The sequence below is a fragment of the Nelusetta ayraudi genome, unplaced genomic scaffold (genome assembly GCF_046127955.1).
Source record: "Nelusetta ayraudi isolate G7.1 ecotype Tasmania unplaced genomic scaffold, CSIRO-AGI_Nayr_v1 ptg000011l, whole genome shotgun sequence".
In the NCBI taxonomy this organism is placed as follows: domain Eukaryota; kingdom Metazoa; phylum Chordata; class Actinopteri; order Tetraodontiformes; family Monacanthidae; genus Nelusetta; species Nelusetta ayraudi.
In genome coordinates this window covers 21,957,556-21,976,947 of record NW_027466061.1, presented here as the reverse complement: position 1 = coordinate 21,976,947, position 19,392 = coordinate 21,957,556, and the positions used below count along the sequence as shown (strand labels likewise).

General features: G+C 42.1%; 1 protein-coding gene and 1 long non-coding RNA gene across 3 annotated transcripts in view; one reads left to right on the top strand and one right to left on the bottom strand.

Moving 5' to 3' along the window:
- LOC142885471 (netrin-G1-like) overlaps positions 1-19,392 on the top strand; it is a 64,846-nt gene that overhangs the window by 24,595 nt on the left and 20,859 nt on the right. For both annotated transcript variants that reach the window (XM_076021944.1, XM_076021943.1), the window contains exon 3: positions 5,072-5,715. In XM_076021944.1, coding sequence (XP_075878059.1) covers positions 5,072-5,715 — 644 coding nt within the window. The remainder of the gene's footprint in view (positions 1-5,071; positions 5,716-19,392) is intronic.
- On the bottom strand, positions 16,490-17,941 carry LOC142884241 (uncharacterized). The gene is made up of 3 exons (XR_012926149.1): positions 17,828-17,941; positions 16,851-16,985; positions 16,490-16,741 (listed from the first exon to the last, which is right to left on the bottom strand). It is a non-coding gene; the product is annotated as an uncharacterized LOC142884241 (long non-coding RNA).

The window sequence follows — 19,392 nt, the reverse complement described above, 5'->3', positions numbered from 1 at the left end:
TGTCACAGCTGTGAAATAACAAGCTCTGCCTTCGGGGAGACAGTAGCAAACTGGCGAGCCCGATCTCTGATGCGAGCCTCAAGTCTGCAGATCTGACAAGTGAACTGATTGGTTGCTTCGCCTGCGCTCATCCTTCAGCGGGGAGCTGTCGTTGGCTGGGAGAATTTATCTGCCGAGCCACATCTCGTGTCAAAAGGGGCATCGGCAGGTGGCACTTTGTCAATCCCGTCGACTGTACTTCAGTCCCTCAAACATGTGGCCCACGTTACATCATCATCGTTGATTGTTTTGTGTCCAGCGCTCCAGCATGGATTTCTTTTTCCCTGAGTGCCGTGCGAGAGGACGTTCGCCGTTGCTGCTGGTGTCTTTCCTTCAGTCACGGTTTGTTGATTCCTTTAATAGAAACCTCAACAAACTATTGAACACAACCGTGAAATTACATCTAAATAGCCACTGTCAGTCTGACGGGCTGCTTGGTGTTCTGCTGAATGGCATCAGGATTCCTGTTCCCCCAATAACAACTGCCTCACTCTCTTCCTACTCTGACTTGTTCTGCAGCTGGTTGACAAACTGATATTAGATTGACCACAGAGGATGAAGAAACCAGGACGTTGGTGGACTGCTGTCTGGTCACCACGTCCCCACAGATAGCACGGGTAGAGGCCAGCTGGGTTGCTTCTCCTCGAGAAAGTGAAATGCTGATGTTTCCATGGAGTGGTTATGCAACAATGCTAGTCTGAAAAACGGCAGTTTCGATAATGTGCTAAAACATTTCAGTAATAAAGTGTTAAAGTAAAAGTGGGAGCTTGGTAGTGATCATATCAGTGTAAAGCTCAGGAGGTTGATGTCAGAGTTCTGGCTGGTTTTTCGATTGGTTGACATGGATATTGTCATTAGACGCTGTGTGTAAACATAAGTTCTGTATTCGATAGTTCCCAGTGTACTTAAAGCCAAAAGTGGTTCCATCTCCCAGTCAGCAGAGATTCACATGCACTAACATGCACGTGTGGCAGATCAGGATGATAGGAAGGGCTCTAAATCAACAGATAGAGGAGGGCGTGATGTGACGCTATGCCCCAGAAGAAATAACACCACTGGAGCGCCACATGCCAATATTTCAGACAACCAATATTTCAATTGAAATATAACATTATAATAACCTTTAACTTTAATAATAATCCCAAATTACACTTGCGCGGCGGCAATTCTTTTGGCAGGACAGCGGGCATTTTTCAGCTGGTCGATATCTCATTTTGCTGCTTAACAGCTGTTTGGTTCTGATTCTCTGCTGACTCTTTCCCTCTCCCGTAGCCATGATCACAGGTAAGGGATCAAGCTGGGAAGCCTTATTGTTTTCCAATAGCTGCCCTCTGGCATTGGCCCTGACCAAGGCCCCGCAGAAACTATTGATCCCCATAATGCACTGTTTTTTGTTTTTAAATAAGCACTGCGGGAAATCCAATAAAAGGTCCTGACCTTTCATCCCGGCTATATCATTCCACCACCACCGGGGCCTGCGTGAAACCAGTACTGGTATGCGGGGGATGACTGGGAGAGGCAGTCCTTTATATGTCAGTTGGAGTTAAATCTGATGTGTGCCGTTTGCATTATTGAGCGTTATTAATGATGAAATAGCTTTTATGAAGGGTCTCGTCCCCAGCCGGCTCCCATTGGTGGGCTGGCTGCTCACTCAGACTGATCACTTCCCTGCAGGCCTGAAGAAGTGGAGGCAGGCTGTGAGAGAATGATTACGGATTGAATTTATGGCTGTTTTCCACCGGTCACCAAACACTCACTCCACTGCTATGATGAAGTAAATTTCTCTCTCTTAAAAGTCTCTTATTTACCTCCGCCTCTCACAGTTTGGCCAGGAAATGATTTTTATTAGTTGCCGCCGCCGCCGCTGCTGCCATTCCGTCTGTGATTGCAAAGCGAGGGTCTCTTGGGACGGCGACCCCCGCCCGCTCTATCCAAACGTAGCCGTGGCGGCAAATGAAACAAATAAGGGACACTTGATGTTGTGGAAATGTTGACGGGGAAATTGCTCTCTATCTGTCTCTGACTGATACTGAGCCTCACCTCGAGGGCTGCCGCAGACAGAGGAAGGAATATAACGAGCGGCGGCACACGTCAACAGCAAACAGTTGGCACGAGAACAATTTATTATCTGTACGGTCAAACTCAGGCAGTTGACATCCTCCCTATTACACCTCGACACCTCCAGTTTTTTTTTTCTTGTTATTTTTTTTTTTTTGCGCCTTTGCTTTCAGGCTACAACCTCCATCTTTTTCCACTGCGTTTGTGCGTGGGCGTGCACAGGAGTGAGGGAAGGGAACCTTGCTTCACAGAGCACATTGCAAGCAGGTCAGCTCGTACACTCTTCTTAAGCTTCCAGCCTCCCGTATCATGTCTGTCTCAGCGGCACAACCCCTGTTAATTGTCCGAATTAGACATTTTTCTGAGTCAGCTGGGCAGACCCAGTGACCCACACCCCTTCAGTCCTGTTATCAATGGCAATGCTATCATTTGCCTCAACCAGTGAGCTGCGCAGGTCAAAGACAGTGTGTATACGTCTTCACAGGAAAAAAAATAAATGGGAGATGATTTGTGGCCTGTATGCAAAAGCAGCAGGTGGGAGTTTTTTTTTTCTCTTTGAGTGAGGAATGGTGTGCAAAATTCAGTTCATTAGATTTAAGGAGAAACTAGTGGCATCACAGGCCTCGTGTTGATCTGAAGCTTCTGCCAGGCTGCTCACATTTTCATTTTGTGTCAAACAACTTTTCAGCAAATTTTTATTAAGTTCACTAAAGAGAGGGGGGGGGGATTTGATGCAAGCTAACAACACTACCAGAATGTGCATGAAATGGTTTCATGTAAACAATCTAATCTAATCTGACATTCTGATAACAGCAATCTATGCTTCTGGTAACGTCCATCCATCCACCATCCCTTTACTATTCCCGCTTCTCCTGCACTGAGGGTACTGGGAAGTGCTGGAGCCTTTCCCAGCTGTCTTTGGGCGAAGGCTGAGTTGCACTGTGGACAAGTCACCAGTTTTTTTTTGCCTTTGAGACATTTTGAAAGGGACAAACATCTATTCGCATTCACACTCACTCCTATGGCCAATTTAGGGTTCCAAATTTGCCTCAGAGGCACATTTTTGGACCGAGGCTAAAAGCTGGCGAACACAGAGAAAACCCACACAGACAGGGAGAACATGGAAAATACAGGAAGGAAAGGAAAATGTAAGGAAAAAAATAAATAAATTACTAATGCTAAAATGGTAGTCTGACAAAAAAAAAACAATAAAGGAAAAATATTGACATTATTTGGTTTGCCACTTAGCTGTCCATGTGTCACTTCAGTAGAGGTTCAATGTCCACTACTGGTGAGCACTGTGGATATGCAGGTCTTGGTGTACATGAAGCCGACAAACAAAACACCTAGTGCTGAAACGATGTTACTGGCTCCTCCCTTAAAGTTTTGTAAAATACATAAATAAATAAATAATAGTCTGTCCTTATCAGTATTCCTGCTGTGCAGTCTGTGTGAAATGCAGCGCAACACCAGAGAGTAATGTTCCAGAGAGCGCCTTTCTCACCTTTAGATATTTTTTTTTTTGAGTGCTGGGTGTCCGATGATAGATGATTATCGAACCACTTTACAGTTGATCTGAATCTCAGCTGCACTTAACCTCACTTGTTCTGAAGCAGGGGCAACGAGAATGTCAATTGGAGCATGTCGCGTGCTCCTAGTGCTCCGTTTCCAGCTCCCTCTTTTGCCTCTTTATTTTATGCCGCACTCTCACTCAAGGCACAGTACAGCGCGTGTGCACAGAAGTAAACACATTCAGAGTTGGCGACCAGTACCCCCCCATCCCTCTCCACCACCATCACCACCACCACCACTACCACCTACAGCCCCATTCCCTTTCACTCTCACAGGCAAACACAAACACATCAAGAGCCGCTCTTTCTCCACACAAACACACTCGCACAAACAGGCTCGGTGGAAGTCTATAGTACAGAGGAGACACAGACCCATGAAAAATGCATGTACCCTTGCCTGTTTCATAAGAAACACTCATTGGGATTCCATCCACATTTCAGCTCTAAAACCACACAGGAATATCAATTACACCGGCAATGTTGGCGGGAGTGTAGTTGGGAACGGTGCTGAATGGGAATATGGGGAAGCGCGGTGTCATCCTAATGAGAGGGTCACTGTCTCCTGCAGGTCTAGGTGCCACATTACTGGTCTAGATTGTGAAATACACTTTAGCCTGAGCGTAACAGAAATGCTATTGAGTGCTGTAGTGGAATTGTGATGGAGTGGCAAGCCAACAAGCTTAGCAATAAAAAAAAAAAAAAGTGGACTAACAGTGGACCTGGGATATATTCCAGTGTTCCTTATCGTGAGGGTGAAAGCAAGCAAACAAGCACCAGGGCCCCACTTATGCTCACTCTTAATATTTTATTCAAAGCTAAATATTAAATCATTGCCTTTTTTTAGACATCACACGTGCTTTCCTTAATCTGGTGGAGCGCAGCTTATCCTCTAAATGTTTCTAATGCAGTCATTCAAGGGGAAGATAAAGTGGTGAGGAAATGTCAGATATTTGCAACATTTGCGGCTTTGTTTCAATTCATATCAGCTGTCACTTTGATCAGTTAAATTTGTTAGTGCATCATGGAGTTAAGAGGCGTGGAATTGAGTAGTCTAATGAGATGAGGGGCAAAGCAATTAAATCCTGCCTTAATCCACTTTTCTGCAACTTGTGAGAAATTAATTTTATGACCCGCCTCTCAGGTATGATTACTGTCAGGCTTATTGCATTTGTTTACATGATTTGAGATGCTTTTCGCATTTCCCCTGAGCACTGCAGACACTGGTTGGATTCCTCTAATATAGTTATCAATGCACATGCTGGAACATGTTCATGAATGCACAATGGACACTTCAGTTTACCAAAGCACAAAAAAGCAAAAAGAATGTTGGTGTGCTGCACCACTTTCTCTGCCTTCACATCTTTACTAATATGCTTTGTTCTGCTTTTTTTTTTTCTTTGAAGGAAAACCCCTACATGTGCAACAATGAATGTGATGCCGCCACGGAGGAGCTGGCCCACCCTCCAGAGCTCATGTTTGACTTTGAAGGACGCAACCCGACAACGTTCTGGCAGTCCACCTCGTGGAAAAAATACCCCAAACCGCTTCAGGTCAACATCACTCTGTCTTGGAACAAGACCATCGAGCTGACCGATGACATCATAATAACCTTTGAGTCGGGCCGACCAGAGCAGATGGTCCTGGAAAAGTCCCTCGACTATGGCCGGACCTGGACCCCGTACCAGTTCTATGCCACCGATTGCCTGGACGCCTTCACCATGGAGCCAAAGACAGTGAACGACCTCACCCAGCGCACCCTGCTTGACATCATCTGCACCGAGGACTACTCCAGAGGCTACGTGTGGAAAAACGACAAGACGGTGCGCTTCGAGATAAAGGACCGCTTTGCCCTCTTTGCTGGGCCGCGGTTACACAACATGGCCTCGCTGTACGGCCAGCTGGATACCACCAAGAACCTGAGAGACTTTTTCACTATCACCGACCTGAGGATTAGGCTGCTGAAGCCAGCCACTGGGGCCACCATGGTGGATGAGAATAACTTGTCCAGATACTTCTACGCTATATCCGACATCAAGGTGCAGGGCAGGTGAGTTCTCATCTCAAACCTCCAAGATCCCCTTCAAGTGCCAACCCCAACTGCACATATTTTCAAACTTACCATTTTAACCCCCTCATTGTAAAAAAAACAATGTGCTGTCTCAGGGTTATTACGAACATGATGAAGTCATCCTGCTCATAAAACTTTCAAGGAGTTGACTCCTCAATATTTCAAAAGGTACGCCTTAAAAAGGGAAATGTTCTTTTCTTTTGAACACTTCTTTTAAAGCCCCAGTCTGTGAAATATAAAGAAACCTTTTATTGGTGTTACATAGGTAACGTCACGAAAATGACAAGCTGCTGTGTTTTCATTCACAAATTATAATCGGTCACATTTACACTAAGACCAATAGGTATAAGGAGGTGGCCTTATTGTGCAACAACACTCCAGAATGTATGAGTTTACCCTGCCATAGCCTGACATTAGATAGGCATGAGAAAGATATGATTAAATGTGACATCAGAGAACAGGAATTAATATTGAGATTGACTGCAATATGTTTTCTTACCATTAGATACAGTTAAATCTTACACACTGCTTTCCTGTAAGTTTTCCTGCAAATCCTTGCAGTGTGTCATAGTCATCATAGTATGCCTTGAGATAGAATGTGCGCACTAAACACAATGTTCAGGCACACATGCTTCTTTTTTTTTCCACAGCAGGGTCTAAAACATATTTTATCTGAAGGGACGTTACAATGATTTTAGAGTCAAGATTTACTGTCACAGTCCTCTTGGCCCAAACACATTTTGCCAAGGAGCACTCTGAATGATGACTTGGTGATGGAAATTCGTGCAGATCTCAATCTACCAAAGAGATAAGTCCCGGTGTCTCCGGCTGTGTCACCTGCATTATCTGGCTGTACGATGCTTGGAAGCATAAAGTGTAAATGTTCCCCAGGAGAAGAAAAAAATCACTTCTGCCTGTAATTCTGTTCCTAAAATAGGTCTGAATCAGAAGGAGGGCAGCCTAAGCAGATGCTGAACCCTCATCTTCTAAATTACTTATCATGACCCTAACTCAACGAGGACAGAGGACTTGAGATTCCTTCTTTGAGCTGTTTAATGAATGTCTCACTGAATTTTTAATTGCAGACTCATGTCGAAATACCAGACTTTTGGTAATCCTAAAACATGATATCATCATCCTTGTTTCATGTAAAACACAGACTTTGGCTGACTGCCACGATAAGACACTTTTGTCATTGTGTAAATTCTCAGTTACTTTTTTAAACATCCTCAAATGGAAATCAGAGGTAAGTGGTGAAACTCTGGTGGTAAAACAATGGTTCAGTTTAGACCTGATCTACAACACCAAGTTTTTTTTTCTTCACCAACCCCTTTCTGTTAGTCTCGACGTCAGGCGAGTCAGCAAGAAAAAGGAAGCAACGTAAGTGCTTTCACCTGTTGAGCTTGTTTTCATGCTGAAACAATATGGTGGGAAGCACTCATAGAATATTTCATGCAAAATTTAGAAATGCTGCCAAAAGTCCAAAATGTGTATGCACTGGGTATGTGGAAGAGGCAGGTTTCCTACTGAACTGCTACCGAAGAGTTAAGTTATTTCTTTCTCTGTGGGAGGCTTGTTTTTGTAAATTATGCGATTGCTTAGGCACGATACGTCACACTGATCAGCTCAGCAGTCCTTTGGTAAAAAGAGAAATGTAAGACAATGTTCTAGTACTTTTTGCATCATTTTTTCTTTTAGTGAGATAAACTCGTAATAGAAACTGTGGGATTGTTTTCTGTTTCCCTTGGTGCTTAATGAAATGGATAATTGGAAAGTTTTTGTTCGTATAGCTGTCACCCCGGGAGTTCTGGGCTCCAGCATCAGCATACGACTCACTGCCTACGACTACTTTCACAGAAGTCGTAATTACCATAGATATAATTACATATTACTGTCCGCCGTGATTGTGTGTCATCATTAAAATCCCCTTAAGCAGAGATCCAACAGATGATCAGACTGTTGCTAACCCCACACAATGTATGTGTTCCAGGCTCCAGGAGTGTTTCGATAGAGATTTGATATGTGTGCACTGGTGTTGTTCATTTAGGTAACTAACACTGTTTAACTTATTTTGAGAATGATTTTTGTTCAGAGAAGCTCTAAAAGCATCACACAACATTGTCATATGGTAAAATTGGGGTAGTACATTTGTTTATATTAAGCATTTAGATTATTATACATTTAGTTTTTCAATCAGACTTATATGTGCGTGTGTGCCTGTGTGTGTGAAAACGTGAAAAAGGTGTACAAAAAAATTGCCCTTGTCAATCCATTTTTACTAGATAAGCCCCACACTCCTCTCCACTCCCTGCAAAGGGTACAATTAGGAGTATTTTCTAAATTTACTGTAAACCTGCAGTGATATGCCTTTACATTAACACAGATTGAAAAGCTCCACAGAATAATATCTGGAGTCATCAGAGTGCCTCTGCAGTTTCCGCTGAATGGAAACATTGCCACTTCATGACGCATGGAAATGGGCCGCATGATGGTTGTAAAGCCTGCACAGCTGCTCCCCAAAAACGGGGGCTGCTGTTGCCTGCTGCAGTTGGTTTATACAAGGATAACTGGGTTGGTAATGACCCATTACATGGGCCCTCTGTGACTTGAAACAGTTAGTCCCTAATTAGAATTCAGTCTACTTCAATGGCAGATTAGAAACATTAGCACGTTGGTTAATTGGTAGGAGAGTAATCTTGTAATTAGGAGCATTTGTGCTGATTAAATGGTGATCATCAGAGATGTATCAGCGAAAGAGTGGATGCATTCAAAGCACGAGTTGTGCTTCCAAATTTAGCCTGTCTAAAGAAGAGGGGATTTATGGTTGACAGATTTTTATAAGCAGGCTACATATTTTCTCTTAAAAACATACATTATTCTCCGTCTTTGCTGGCTGCATACAAACATGGGGTGTCATTACCTACACAAAAAGAAGTGACACCATTCATGACATTTGATCAGGGGACAACAACTCAATTGTGGCATGCGACACGGCCCGTTGACAGAAAGAAGGGGAGAGAGAGAGAGCGAGAGCGAGAGCGAGAGAGCGAGAGAGAGAGCGAGAGAGAGAGAGATACATTTTCTGCTGTCAAACGCTCTCCTCCAACATTCACAGCCAGACTGTAAACACAAATTGATGAATTCCAAATTGCACGGACACCAACCCTGTGCAGAATAGCAACTCCAGCAGATATCTTATTTGGCCATTCATTACTGAGGGCATGGCAAATGGTTCAATGGGGAGGAAATAAGGTATTTTGCCCAATTTTCCATCCTGCCCCTGGGCATCAAATTCAATTTTCCACCAAAACTTTGCAGTGAGAAAAGAAAAGAAAATAAACATAGGATTTCTGTCCAGAGGTGGATCAGTAACTCACTTGAAAGAGGGTGATGGAGATGGGCAGGGACAGACTGATTAGAGTGCCTGCCGTCTTCAGCAGCCTCCTGGCTATAACCAAATGTGAAAGCCTTATCACATAATGGCCATGCTGTCTTCCACAATACTCCACAAGCACTGATAAACTTTTTCCTGGTGCAGAGCTGGTTATCCACAGTGCCAGCTCACCTGCTAATTTGAATGCAAGAGCTCTTCAATTCAGTTCAAATTCAGTCTACTTTTTATAACGTGACATTGTACTGAATGCCGTGTATGTAATTAATAAAAAAAAAATAGTAATAATTGTATTAAGGCCTCTAATTAATGTGGGTATATGCACTTATTTGATAAAAGTTGGATTAATTCGACAAATGTCTCCGTTGAGACTAGCTCTTTTTTTTATCTGCAACCCGGCTATATTTACAAACCAGACTTCAGAGAGAATTCTCACTTCACAACATGAATAAGCCAAGCAGAACACACCCTAAACCTCTGAAGCAGGTTGGAGCAGAAAGCAATAAAAGTAAATGTCACTTCATTCTGAAATCATTCCTAAAGGCTTCAGATGCCGCACAGCAGTGAGTGTCTTCAAACTGACATAGGTATGTTTTCAATATAGGCAACAAAGCACTATTTTAAGAAAAGCAGCCGCAACTCCCAGACAAATCTTCCCATCTTGCATAATGGAGGAGCCAGGAATACGAAAGAGAAGATGGGGGCGGGGAGGCAGCAGAGGGAGATTCGTTCACCTCCTCTGCTCAGAGGATGAGCACGAGTGCCAGAGCCATTCGCACTATTGATTCCTAATGTTATTCCGCATCAACAGAAAACAAAAACCTTGAACCGTGCAGGCCTTCCTACCTTTTCACGTCTTCTCTCTTGCTCCTCACTTATTGATCAGATGTCTGCTTGTTAATTAAGACATGACCGCTAGCGACTGGCTGTGCGGTCAGAGCTGCAGGGCTGCAGCAGGGCCTGGGAACGTCAAGCAGCTAATCCATGTCCTAATAATGTGCTATTTTTCATGATCCATTTCTATCACACACACACACACGCACATACATATAGATATGTGTGTGTGTGTAAAAACTAAAACCCCTCTCAGTTTTGCTTTTTCTCCCCTCACTCGTCGTGCTTTCTTCTGTACTTTAAAACAGCTTAAAAGGAATTCATTCCACAATAAGAACAACAATAAAAGACACCAGATGTTTAAAAAAATGAAGTTAGTTTATTTAGGAGTTAGTGTGTAGCACAGGCATACATTTAAAATGAAGAGATCAGGGACACAAATTTTAAAACTGACAAAATGGCATGGTAGATAACTAAATTATGAAGGTTAATCAGATGTATCCATCTTGGAAACAGCCCTTTTGGAAAAGTGAGACAAAACTGTTTGGGTCTAATTGAAGTTTAAGACATTTCCTTAAAATTCTGTATTGAATTCAACCATTACAAAAACATTTAAAGATTTGTGATAAGAAATGCATTTATCATCATCATTAGTAAAGCCAATAAGCCTGTTTTCAAGAAAGTTTCAAGAAAGATTCAGGATAAACTGAGGAGACATGATATATTTCCTAACCATTGTTGTTTTGGTCACCTCAAGTTTCATGCCGTCTTTAGCAAACCAAAAACTGAGCTGCTTACACGTTGATTCCATTTAGTCACACAACAGACTTTTCAGGGTTTAACTTAAGGCTGAATCTCCCAAATGTTCTATATCACCACCGTCATCTTTGCGCACACAGACTCACTCAGGTCAAACTAGAGCAAGCAGCTGTGGTGGGTGGATGGGAGGCTTGTCAAACTCGAACAAAATATTAACCATGTTTGCATATTGAAATGTCTGGAGGATCTCTGGAATGATTGGAGTTTAACTCTCTGCTCTTCCTATGATGTCAAATGTTAAACAAAAGCATATTTCAAAGACATTTCATCTTGGATTTACCCTCAGAGGTAAACATGAGTATTACTCAAAGGCAATTTTCATGCAGAGGAATGATAGTTTAAAATAACGTGGAACGTTTGGCTGCCGAGCTCCCCAGTGTTCCCCTGGAGCGTCAGACAAACTCTGAATCTTCCTCCCTGCTGGGAAAACTGAACTCATAAAAGTGCCGTACTGCACACTTCAAATATATCTTGCACTTAAAAAGAGTCTAAATTTGTAATACCTACTCAGCGCATTAATATGATTGGCAAAGCACTGAAACCGAATAAAAAGCATATTTACTAGAATACCAGCATGTGTATCAATCATCGCGCATAGAAATCCATTGACGCTATCTTGAACTCTGTGTGTGCGTGTGTGTGTGTGTGTGTGTGTGTGTGTCTGTCTGTGTGCCTGCTTTTCTTTTCTTCCTTCAATTCATTTTTAAGCAGCTTAGACCCCATTACAAGACAATAAATCAATATTTCCTGGGGAGGCTTGTGTGAGGTGTTGCTGATGTATAATGGAAAATATTTTTTATTGTTTTTTTTTTTAGTGCTGGTGGGTTGTGGACAATTCAGAATATTTCCACTGTGGTGAACAAGGCTGTCAAAAAACACTGCAACCATTTCAAATGAGTGACAAATAGACAACTATACAAGTGCTTGAAATCTATCCAGAAGCCACAGTCTCTCTGCAGTCATTGGAGAAATACAACTATCAATTGAAGTAGTATATGTATAGAGATAGTTGTGAATGGGATGAAAGACTCCATATAAATATATATATATAAACATATTTAATTGTAGCATGTTGGTTCACTGACTTATTAACAGCAAGAGTTAGAGGACTTTGTCCACATGCTGTTTCTCACCCACTTTTATCTCCCCTTTTGTGTTTTCCACTGGTAAATGTCACTGTGGCATATTCATATGTATGTGGATGACCCTGTCATGTCAATTCTTGATCTTGATGCGTTCTACACACCACAGTGGTCCTGGTCTTAAAATGTTGTTCTGACCAGGCTTTCCACCATGTTACTGCTTGCAAGAACAACAAGGTATGCACTGCATTTTGAAGGGATTCTGCAGGATTAAAGCAGGTTCATTGTGGCATGAGTAAAAATATCTGGGCACTGTCAAGGACAATAAACTGAAGCACTTGGGGGCTCGTAAGGTAAATCAGTGACTGTTTATGACCTGTTGAGACCTGATGACCAAGAAGAACTGCACAAATCTGCCAGACTGTGCTGTCCTAAATTTGTCAGCCTTGAGAATCTTCTGCAATTCTATCAAGAAAGACTTGTCTTGAAAAACCAGTGCATTGTTTCTGACTTTCTGCCCGGAGTGCTATGCTGGGTCTTGGTAGATGCCTTCAGGGCAGAGCTTCAGACTCCCCAAATGCAGTACCAGTGAGTGTAGATTGTCTTCCATCCCATATGCTCCCCATTGTTGCATTGTCTTTTGAGTCACATGAGTCAGAAAGTGTGCAACAAAAATATTCTGTGGATCTGTCCATAGAGTATTGCAAATGTTTACATGGAGGATCTGAGCATTATGACTTGGTTCACTGGCACAATCTGAATTTTAGATATGTTTGGATCGGTATCTGGATTGGATGTCTGGTTCTGAAGGAAGTTCCGACCCAGCCATGTCGTTTAACTGTGTGTGCGCCTTTAAGATACTTTAAGAAACTTGTGGAGGCAAAAACTGCGAATTGGTGTGAGAGATATGTGGCTTTGGCTGCTATGACTGGGAATATTATACTTCCCAGTTTACTTCCCTGCGAAGAGTTACTGGAGACTCCGGATTCATAATGTTAATGGGCTGGGTGAGTCAGGCTATGTATATTTATTCTAACACTTAAGCACTGTTTTGGGTGTGCAGTGTTTATTTCTTATTTTGTATACATACTTTTATGTTGTACAGTAAACCACATCAGCCCTCATGTACATTAAATTTGCCCTATTATGGCCATTTCCAGATGCAGCAAATTCATTTTGGTGGTCTGCGTCCAACAATAAACAAGGTTTATTAGGTCAAAAACTCCTACAGTAGTTTAGGTCTAACAAAACAAAGCGTTTCTCTCACTCAACCTGAAGAGGCTGTTGTGTCTCTCTGCTAACTGCCGCTAATTGCTAACACAAGCTAGTTAAAGGATGATACTATCTCTAATGTAGTGATGCCCCGCCCACATCTAAACAAAGTCTGCAGAGGCCTTACTATGATAATCAGGTTGGCTTGTGATGTACAAAGTAGAGTGAATTCCAAATTGCTCATTTCAGCACAGTAACATGGAAAAAGCAAGCCCATCTAGAAATGTTTCATTGTCATTTTTTTGTACTTGGTGTGTTAGTTGGTATGCCAGAATTGCTAAAATACATGTTAAGATGAGGTAAAAACACATGAAGTGAAAATACATGATAAAGTAAAAGGAGATTTATCCTGCATTTGCTCAAATGGTGGTAACTAATGTAAGGAAACTAATGTAACTGTGCAACAAAATAAAAATGTAGCATATTCCAAATATGTCACCGGTTCTTTGATGCGGCCGCAGACAGCAGATATCAAATGATTTGTTTACCCAACACTTTTTCTTGGTCTATTATATAGCAAATTAATATATGACGAGTTAAAGAGAGATTCATTTTTATGGCTCAAAGCTAAAGCAAACATTGAGTCAAATCTAGCGCCCTCAACAGTCCAACAGTTTTTTGTTTTTTGTCGTTTTTTAATAATACGTGTAGAGTGGGGCCCATGCCCTTTGTGCAAACCATCACAAATACTCACTTCCACTCACCTGCTCGTATCCAGCTCCTTACATACACTCTACACACACATTTACAATCCTTGCAAGCCGGCGGTACTCCCAGTGAACCATGACAGCTGTACTCAGCTTGATTGACAGAGTTTGAAAGTCAGGTTCAAGTGTGAGTTCACACGACCCCCAGCGTTACCCGGCTACCACTGTAAGGTTCTCTCTCCTGCTCTGGCAGTGCCTGCTCACTTATCTTGCGCCAGATGCCTGTCACATGCTGCAATGTTTCCTGCCAGTCATCCGGCGAGTCTCCCAAGTTTAATTAGCACTCATTAAGACCCAGCCTTTCTTTGTAAATAATATATGGAGAGAGGGAGAGAGAGGGAGAGCGGGAGAGAGCATAAGTTCTCTCTGGAGGGACAACAGCCGTGAGTGTTGAGCGCAACAACGTGTCCTTTTAACTGAACTGAAGCCACTGTCGCCCATGCAGTGGATCCTCCGCTTGCAGGCGATTTAACTGATTCGAGATGCGGCAGATGAAGATTGTAACCGTAAACATTAAGAGAGGGAAATATTTTCTACATCTGTCTTGTTTCACATTATTACCGTTCCATAGCAATCAATACGTTGCTTCAGGTCAGATTTTTTTAAAAAAAGAAAAAACACTAATTGTCTTTTTTTTTAAGATTTAACAAGATCATTTCAGTGTGTTTGACGTTACTCGTTGGGGATTTAGCGCAAAAAATCATGTGGTATTCTTCCATCTTTGTTGGCTAAAATGACCTTAGAACCACTCTGCTCTGGCAATGATGGGCAAAAAGTAAAAAATGCACTGCACATTTAAACCTAAGAGTTCAATGAAGTCAGTTTCAGGAACTTTGCAGACCATGAGGGTCTCCATTTCTGTGCGGAAATTGTACATACTGTATGTGAAATGTGTGAAAAGACTGAAAACATTTAGCACAGAGGAATATCACTTAGGGAGTTAATCTAACAGTCAGACAAGAAAATTGCAGTTTACAAAGAAACAGTAGGCTGACTGTAGGGTGGAATAATACTGCTGGTCAAAGTGAGGCCTGTATGCAGTTTTAAATGGAGCAAAAATGATGTTATGGTGGTTGAATGACCAGCCAGCATCAGTCAACCTGTCACCATTAAGTTGGAGTTTTAACGCACAATATGATTGTGTTGAGACGGTACCATCTAGGAAAAGTCATTATGGAGGTAATACTACTAACTGCAGTACAAAACAGATGGTAGTTGATGCTAAATATTCATGCCATTTTTTGGTGCCAAATGATTCTTATAAAGAAATTTGACTAAATAAATTAAAAAGCTGCTGTTGTGCATGTCTTCCAGTTAGTTGATGTCTGTGGGCTCATACTGTGTTATAGTTCTTGATTTTTCTTTGATTTGTACTTTTATCCTTCACACTCTAAGAGGCATGCTCACACAATGAGCGTAACAACGGAGCAGCGCGCTAACACACACATACATACACGCAGGCATAGAGCGCACAGGGCTGCAGCCGCAATCTCATTTCCATATTAATATCTCTTTCCCATTGCTGTTCCTTCACGCCTTCCTCCTTGTCTCAGCGGCTTACATCACATGAACGAGGCGGCCCTCCACCAAGAGGGCTGGGGAGAGTCAGCTATTACCATACTGTATGCCTACATCAATGCACAATTTCAATAATAGGCCCTGTCATTGAAACAAATCACAGTCTTTCAGTGTCAGTGGCCCAAGCTATGCACATTCAAATTCCATTTCACCTGAGCAGAAAATTGGAGCGCAGGGAATTAACTTGTGATCCATTCCTAATATTTTTCCAACAATTTGGAGGCCCGGGGGGAGCGGGGGAGCGCGGGGGGGTACTCTATATTTCAATGGGGGTGGGCAAACAATTTGCTTGAGATGTATTGCATTACAGCCCAAAGAATGACAAAATTGGCCACAGAGCAGGGCGACGAAAACAAGTCTAATCGCTCTCCTCAATTTCACGGTGACACGGCCCGGCGTAATGAGATGACTGCAACTCCCCTCATGTCTCCATGGAGGAAGTTCAGTCCGATTTTCAGTCTTTAAAGACACTGATGTGAAGCAACTCTCTCCAAGTCATTATGAATACTGAATGTTTCTTCTTCCATCTGAAATAGCTTTTGTTGATGATGGAGATCAGCTTTTCTTCTCCTCCCACCCATGTACTTGAGGTGGATCTAATGATGGCAGCCTAGATGCACCAGTGATGTTCTAAATTAAATAATTCTTATTTATGGGTTTTGCAAACATTTAGCAAACACTGCAGACATGTCTAGTGTCAGTTGACGGCTCTTTTATTACCATCATTGTCGAATGTGTGTCTGTAACTAAGAAAATGCATGATGGAAAAAAGTGGTTAAGATTAAAAAGAATAGTAAAGGTCATGCAAAATGAAAGTGAACAGTTTAAGCAATACAAAAAGCATAAGAACAGTGAAATGCACAATACAATGGCTTTCCAATTATATTTTATCAGCATCAGCCATGTAATGGTTCAAAATATTATGGTGGCATGGCAATGTGATTAAGTGCACACGAAAAGATTAAATGCTGCTGTGTACCTACATCTACAGACAGCAATAAAAAAAAAAAAGAAAAAACACCAACTTATTACATTAACAAAAACAGAATCAATCCTGTGTTTTATTCCATTTTGCTACATTGCCTGACACAAGGACCTTTTATACAGAAATAACTTTCACTAAACATCAATGTAACAACCCTTCATTCCCTGCATAGGTTTCAGGCAGGTTTTGGTCCACTCTTTTTGACATTCATCAGAAACCTTTAATAGGTCCATTGGTCAGGGTAAGTGTGGCTCCAAGTGTCTTGTTGCAAGAAGCAACCCAAGCATGTATTCTTTCAGCATGGAAGCACATACCAGGTCCAGACCATGTGCGACTTCTATGAGGAAAGACGTGAGAGGAAACTACTTTACTCTGACAGTTCTGTCAGTCACTGTGAGATGTTCAAAGACAGTTAGGTTTTACCTTTGAATACGATGCGTACTCACCCAATAGTGTTTGCACAGATACCTTGGCTGGTTTTTGCATGTACGTGTGAAGCTGTCTAGATTTTCAAGTCAAATTTAAGCCTTCCTTTTTGTTCTGATCTTGTGTTTCAGGATTTAGTACCACCATTGACTTCACTGTAGTAAATATGGGTTGTTGAATGTTAACATTGAATCAGAGAATCATCAATCATGTTTTAACAATTTTCTTTATTTTTTTCATTCAATTAAAAAAAGTCACATTTCCGTTCAAATAAGGAGCTGATTAGATTGTCCAATCACATCACAAGAGGAATCATGAAAAACATGAACGGTCGACCACTCAATGCCATGCTAATGGGAAGGGATCTCCAAGGTAGACTTGGATTTGGAAGAAAAGTGGAAACTTAAAGTCAGCATCGACAATGCTATGGTATACAAGAGATTTCACCAATGCCACCAAGTGGCATGTTTACACACAAGCTAAATCTGGTGCGATTGCATTGACCAAAGTGCATGCCTGAGAGTTGTGTGTTTTACACACCCGCTTGCTGGAGGACGTGGTCAAGCACTTTTTCCCCAGAACAGTACCTACAAGATGGAGCCCCAATAGGTTGCATCAGACAATAACCATGCAACAAAATTACCTGCGTACAATATTCCACATCATTATGGAAATCCCTGACAGTTGGGATAATAACACACTAATGATTTCAGGAGGATGTCGAAAGCATCAACATGCTTTCTTTTTTTTTTATGGTGTATGACCGCACATTCAATGAAACTGGCAGACTTTTTCAAGTGATGAACGTTGAATATTGCCTTGCGTACATCCGCAACACTGTAGCAGCTCTCTAATCTATGAGAGTGGAGTTTGACAGTTTCTACAACCAATTTGAGCAGAAATGTGGCACACTTTGCCTGACAGAGAGTGGCCCAGAAGAATATTAGTCAGACTGTTCCTGAGGCATTAAAGTTGTTCAAGCTCGCACTAACCGTACCTTCGTCGGTGGAATGGTCATTCTCAACTTTTAAAAGACAGACAGTCAGAACAGGACTGATCGAGAAGAGCTTTCTTCCTTGGCAGTGATATCCATTGAGACAGACACTTTTAAAACTGGAAAAAGACAAGAAAGAAAGTAACATTTTATCAAGAAGGATCAGCACGTGGGATTTTATTTATGAATACATTTAAAAATATATTTATAAATAAGTGGAAGTCCATAATATTTTATGGGCTGTGAAAATGCTATGAGGAGAAATACGTGAGAACAGAAAATCACTCCTGAGGAGGCCAAAGGACTAACGTCCAAATAATCAAAAACCTAAATCTGATCTAAGTAGTTTACAAAATCAAAATCACTTGCAACAACTGGCTTACACTGTAATCTTTGGACTGTGAGCAGGTACAGGGCTAGACATACAGACAAAGACACTCTGGCACAAGACAAGGGAAACGCAGACTTTTTAAACGCACAGGGTAACAAGGCACAGGTGGAAACAATGGGTAATTGGGTCAGACGCACAGGTGGAACATGAGGAGGGGGGCATGATCTGAAACGAGAGGTGGCTGAGTTAAGAGCTGTGTCTCAAATCAGGTGCTGTGTCTCAATTCAGGGTCTGCATCCTTGAAGTACGCATTTTGAAAGGAAGTTGCGTCATAGCACTGCGCGAGGGCTTGTCCTAATTCCCAAGGGTGCTTAGGACGCTCAAAATGCGTACTCGGAACGCACCCTCGTTTTAGCCGATTCCAAGGATGCACCGCTACTATCCTTCGCGTACTTATGTATCCCATGATGCTTTGCGTGCTGCTTCAAAGCATCGTGAGATCTTGGGAAGTCAGCTGAAATTAGCGGCATGTACTGGTAAAGACATGACATATAAATTTAAGTATTGAAATTTCACATAAAATATGCAGTTTTAACATTGGGTTTTTATTTATTTGAATATCGAACAACGTTGTTAGATGGCGAACCAATGGTTAGCTTGATGCTATAAAAACGTCACACTTCCGGGGTTGGCCAGCAGGAGGGAACTGCGGTGACGCAATGAGGAAATACGCTGAAGGCTAGACTGTCCCGTGTGGTTACAGGGAGGCGGGGTTTGGTCCGTCCTTCTTGGCTGGGTCCTCGAAGAACGCTTCCTTCAGCCGGAGGACACTCGGTTTGAAGGGTGCAGACCCTGAATTGAGACACAGCAAAGCTGTCAAAATAAAACAGAAAATGACAAGACAAAACCCCAAGACAAGACAAAACCTCACCACAGTGAGACAAATTTCACTGTAAACTGATTTTTAAACCAGTTTATATGTGAGGTATTAAAGTGGGGGCAGGGTGGCAGTCACATACAGTACTCATGTGAGCATCCTCGACAAGTCAAAGATTCCATGGGGAGGACACTGGACTTATTGCCCCCACTAATGTGAACACGCTTGTTTTCCTGGATAGATTGCTTGATGTGAAGGTGGCACCTAAGATTTAATAAATGCACGAACAGAGGTTTGATTGTGAAGCACTTGGAGATCTTCAATGACGAGAAAATGCTCTATGAATACAGCCCAATTTCA